At 33.8% G+C, this 5712-nt stretch overlaps 1 protein-coding gene across 1 annotated transcript in view; it reads left to right on the top strand.

Moving 5' to 3' along the window:
* Positions 1-3018: 3018 nt before the first annotated feature.
* LOC109533161 (cadherin-86C-like) overlaps positions 3019-5712 on the top strand; it is a 17602-nt gene continuing 14908 nt past the window's right edge. Inside the window, exons 1-2 of the mRNA XM_048667468.1 lie at positions 3019-3024; positions 3548-3758. Coding sequence (XP_048523425.1) covers positions 3019-3024; positions 3548-3758 — 217 coding nt within the window. The remainder of the gene's footprint in view (positions 3025-3547; positions 3759-5712) is intronic.

Below are 5712 nucleotides of genomic sequence, written 5' to 3'. Positions count from 1 at the left end.
TTTCATAATTTCTTGCAGTTCGCTTTTCAGTTCTCCAGTCAGCGGCATATTTTTTACTATAAAACGGGGTTAAAAGCAACTCTGTAGTGCATATCGTTTGGTGGCAATTAGCTGTTAAATAACGGTCTGCAAATTGAGCCAATATTCCAGCGGTAAGGTGTGGTTTCGCTCAATTTGGAAAACCGCCCAAATCAAGCGAAAAATGCCAAAAATTTGATGTGGCGTAATGTAAAACTGCATTATTCTGTGTTCAATCTCGTAAGGAATTTTAGTAGGAATTAGAAAGTCTGAGCTGCAAGTCTGAAAATGGAAAACTGTTTTCAAATTGGGCAAAATTGCGTGCTTGAAAACCCAATGGCTGTTTTTAAAGGGAACTTTTTTCTGCAAGATGGTGCAAAACTTATCCATCTACCATAGACAGTTTGGTGGAAAATAATTGTTGAATAAAAGTCTACAAATTGGGGCAACCTTCATTCGGCAAAGTGTGATTCCATTTGGAATGTTTGCAAACATCAAGCAAAAAATGGCGAAAAATTAAACTTTCTGGATTTGGAAAATTTACTATTCTGTGAAAAATGAAACTCAAATTTATCCCCTAGCTTGACCAAATTTCTTAGCAATTCAGTTTTGAACAAAACTGAATTTTTTTTTCAAAATTATATTACAAAATATGAGCGTCATTTATGAAAAATGTTTCAAACTTACTCAAAAATCCCCAAATAAAAGTTATTAAAAGTTTTTAGAGGACGTTATCTCTGTTAAACTGTGCGAAGCTTTCTAAAGTCCCCAAGTGAATGAAGAATGATAAAATCGCTACAAGCGATTTTATCCGACAAACTATTACATTTCAAACTTCATCCATTCTTTAGCTCAAAAAATAACCCTTCTAACTTTCCTTAGATCACATCACGCTTTTTTGTTCATCGACTTAAGATTTTCAAAAAATGTAAGAAATCGAAGATATCTATGTTTTAAATTAAATTGTAATCCTTTAGAAATTCCCAAAGTCAATGAAGTTACAAGTCAATTTGTCCGGCAAAATTTAATATTTAAAATGTTAATCACACTTTAGCTCCAGTCGAGCTCTTTTGTACATCGACTTTAGATTTTACAAAACTGAAGAAAAAGAAGATGATTATTCTTCAAATGTCATGCCGCAGCATTCGCAAGTCCCGAAGTTAATGAAGCCACAAGCGATTTTATCCGACAAACTTTCAAATTTCAAACTTGAACCATTCTTTAGCTCACACCGCGCTCTTCCGTTCATCGACTTAAGATTCTCCAAAAACTGAAGAAGGAGAAGATCTCTATGTTTCAAATGAGATTTTGAAGCTTTGGAACTTCCCAAAGTCAATGAAGTTACAAGTCAATTTTTCCGCCAAAATTTAATATTTAAAATGTTAATCACACTTCTCCAATCTCCAATCGAGCTCCAATCGAGCTCTTCTATTCATCGATTTCGGATTTTACAGAAAATTGAAGAAAAAGAAGATAATTATTCTTCAAATGGCATGCCGCAGCATTCGCAAGTCCCGAAGTTAATGAAGCTACAAGCGATTTTATCCGACAAACTTTCAAATTTCAAACTTCAACCATTATTTAGCTCACACCGCGCTCTTCTGTTCATCGAGTTAAGGTTCTTCAAAAACGGAAGAAGGAGAAGATCTCTATGTTTCAAATGAAATTTTGAAGCTTCAGAAATTCCCAAAGTCAATGAAGTTACAAGTCGATTTATCCGGCAAGCTATAAAATTTCAAATGTTAATAACACTTTAGGTCGGATCGAGCTCTTTTGTTCATTGATTTCAGCTTTTACAAAAAAAACTGAAGCAAAAGATGATTATTCTTCAAATAACATGCCAAAGCTTTCGAAAGGCCCCAAGTCGATGAAGCTACAAGCGATTTTATCCGATAAACTTTCAAACTTCAACCATTCTTTAGCTCAAAAATAGCCTTTTAACTCATCTGGGGTGATGGTAATTAATTGTTGAATAAAAGCCTGCCAACTAGATTAAAATTCAACCGGCAAAGTGCGCTCTTCATTTGACTGAAAATTTGCTAAAATGGAAAGACAAAGTGTGAGCGGTGATTTTGAAAAATGCTCTAAAGTTGTAAAAAAATGCAAATTGCATGAAAAATTGTTTTTTAAAAAATTGAATTTATTTGTAGGTATTTATCTTAGAAAAAACTGCAAATTTCTTTAAAGTCAGCGACAAATTTTAAAAAATCTCTAAAATTTATCTGAAAAACTTTCAACATGAAAACATTATAAATTTATCTGAACTGCTGTTTGCCCTGTAAAATAGTGCAAAAATTAACTCTTCAACTTACATAGTTTGAACGTAATTCGTTGTTGAAGAGAAGTTCCCAAATGGGGCCAACATTTAACCGGCAAAGTGCGCTGTCTACATATTTGGAAAGTTGCCAAAATTTAAGAAAAAAATTGCGCAAAAATTGGATTTTTGGGATTGGTTAACCCCAATATCCAAATTGCACAACAATTTTTTTTTTAAAGACTGAATTTTTTTTCATGTATTTTTCTTAGGAAAAACTGCAAATTTCTGCAAAAAATCTGAGCGCCAAATTTAAACAAATCTCTAAAATTTATCAGAAACTCTCGGCTTGAAAACGCTATAAACGTGTTTGAGTAAAATAGTGTAAAAACTATCCCTTCAACTTATTCAACTTATATGGTTTGGAAATAATTAATTGTTGAAGGATTGGGGCAACATTCAATCTGTAACGTGCGCTCTCTATTTAGCAAATTGTCAAAAAAATCCCGCAAACGCGGTTTTGTTAATATATAAAATACACCATATTTTGTAAAAAAAATCGCTATAATATGTTTCTTCGCGAATCTCCACCGTTTGTTAAGTTATTTAGGAAAAATAGCTGCAAATCCTGTTGAAGTTGAGTACTAAATTCTGATGACCAATTTTGGAAACTTGTCTAGATCTTCCCAAAAGTGTTCTACTCAAAAACACTCTAATGATACATAGGGTAACAGCTTTTCTATAAAATGAAGGTAAAATTAATCCCCGAATGATTTTCAGTTTTTCCGTAATTAATTGTTGAATAACGTCTGTAAATTGCGATTGCAGTTTGCAAAGTTTCAACATAAGTGACCCCACAAAAGGTGCTTCAAACGCCATTCCATTTCATCAAAATGTTAAAAATAATATTTTAATCTTAAATATTTCAATTTCATACTTCTTTGGCTTCTTTGGCCTCCTAAAGCCCTAGATCTAACTCACCTAGACTGCTTTTGTTGCCTCCGGAGAAAAAAAAGGACACAAATTGATGCACGCAGGGCGAAGAGATGTAACTGTGCAAAAAATGTGCATTTTTCAGCGAGGTCTGAAATCTATGTCTTAATTAGAACACAATTGCAATAGTACTGAGGATTTAGGACAAAAATCCTAATTCCTGAAAGGTTGTAGAAATGTTTCGTAAATTCTTCTGCAGCCTTTTCTTTTAGAAGCTTTGTATTAGGCAATTCAGGTGTTTTTTGCACTTCCCGTCTAGTAATGAAACGCTTTACCTCATAGGTGTGCCAAGCGAACTTAATTCTGAAAAAGAAACTGGAACCTGGCCGAATTTACGACTTTAGAGTGGAGGTGCAGAACCAAAGAGGCCAATTGGCAGCGATGAATTGTTCTTTTCAAGCCACGAATGCGACCACGCCTATAGAGCGCATTTTTCCTGGCGCTCCCACCTTACTGGCAATCTCGGAAAATGCCAGAAGAAACACAGAATTAGGTAGGAGGCTTTTGTTGATTGATTTTTCAGTTAATTCCCAATTTATAGTTTTAATTAGGGGAATTGAGTTGGTTTTTTAATCGCTCTGCGCTATAATCTATCAATTTCTAGCCAAACGTCGGAGAGCAAGACTGTGAGAGTTGATTTACGTTTGATAGTAGGTTGGAGTTAATCATTTGAAAGGAAGGTTGGTTTTCAAAATCCCAAAACGATTGGAATTTATTAAACGTTGACACAGTTTTAGTTGGATGTTTCCAAAATCTTTCATCCGTTTGCAAGCAGTGATTTTTTTAAATGTGGTTTTGTTTTAAATAGAAACGCTTTGGGGCTAAGGTATAAAAGGCCTCTGAAAGTTTGCTAAATGTTTAAAATTGATTGAATTTTCTTTAGTTTATTTATACCTTGAAGCTTCCGTAGTACTTTGTAAAATATTCCAGCCGATTCCGGTATTCGTTTGACCGCTACGATTTTTGTTCAATAAAGTGCAGCTGACAATGGTATAATTTTGTGGTAAAGTTTGAAGGTTTCTCAAAAATCTCGTTTGTTGACTATTAATTGAACTTTTGTTTATGAATAGTTCAAAGGTTTAGCAAAGCAGTGGAAAATTTTGATGCGGTTTGTTTCATTTGTTTGAGAGCTTAAATTGTTTTTATAGTGGTACGATGTTTTAAAGTAATAATTTTAAGCAACGCACTAGAGGAATTTGCTTTGCACCTAGATTTAGTTGAGTTTTCTTGAATTGAAATAAACCTGCAGATTTTGAGAATTTGTTGTAACATTTCGAAGTTCGTCGTGCTCTTCATTTGGGCGCTACGATTTTTTCTTAGGAATGATGCAGTTGACAATAGTATCATAAATATTCAAGCACCGATTTAGAACTTTAACGAATTAAAAATTTTGTTTTACTTGGAATTCATTAAATTTCAGCAAATTTATAGATCGATGTTTCAGAATGACATCCGTATTATGAAATTTACTTGTGTTTACTTGTTTAAGAGTTGTGATTTTTTAAAGTTTGGGTACATATTTCAATAGTAGCAACTTCAAGCTAAGATTTGTAGGATTCTCAATAAAATGTCTAGCACTTTTTTAGCACTGAATTAATTAGGCTTTCTTTCACTGATAGCCTGGTGTTTTTAAAGAACGTCGTAAAATTTTTAGGTCTGTCCTCCTTTTAGTTTAAGAAGAGCGATAGAGTTTGCAACAGAAAATTTTTGAAAAATTAGTTTTTGCGTTAATTGAATTGAACTTCTGTAGACTGATAGCACATTGACTTACAAAAACACTCGAAAATTAAAAAGATGTTTAATTTATGTGCAAGAGAGATGCAAATTTTTGAAATGTTGGGGCAAGTTTTGCATGGCAACATTTTGAATATCAGGTTTAAGGGTTTCGAATAAAAATACTTGGCATCTGGATTTGATCGAGTTTTGCTCAATTTACAGCCTGATGTATCGACAATCGACAATTCGAGGTAAATTTTTGACATTCTCCTGATGTGCGCCTAAAAACTATGGCTTTTTTCGTCAGGGTGGAGCAGCTAGCTGACCATAGTATATACAGGGTTGCTCATTAGTGCGTCAAAGTGCGATATCTCAGTAAATATGAAGTTTACAAGAAAATTCGTCCAACGAAAGTTTTTCACGTTTAAAAGGTCCACATTCTAAAATTACTTTCCAATATACAGGGTGCATCATAAACGTGTGGTAGTTACCAACTCTGGTTTTTTAAATGAAACCCCCCCTTTTTTTTGTTATTTTCAGATTGGCCGTTCAATTTTACTTTATGTTTGTTTCAACCGTTTTACCTGAAAAATTTACGATTTCCGAGTTATTCGTAAAAATGTGAAAGTTTTGACAGCTACTGGGTTCCACAGAAATCGATGCTGTACACTACCCGCTGCGAATTTTGGAAAACAGTTTTCAACGATTCTAACAGAACATCATGATCTACG

Source organism: Dendroctonus ponderosae, unplaced genomic scaffold, assembly GCF_020466585.1.
Source record: "Dendroctonus ponderosae isolate FM_Combo_2020 unplaced genomic scaffold, Dpon_F_20191213v2 Dpon_F_20191213_1, whole genome shotgun sequence".
NCBI lineage: Eukaryota > Metazoa > Arthropoda > Insecta > Coleoptera > Curculionidae > Dendroctonus > Dendroctonus ponderosae.
The sequence above is the reverse complement of the archived record's forward strand: the minus strand, read 5'-3'. Positions and strand labels throughout refer to the sequence as shown.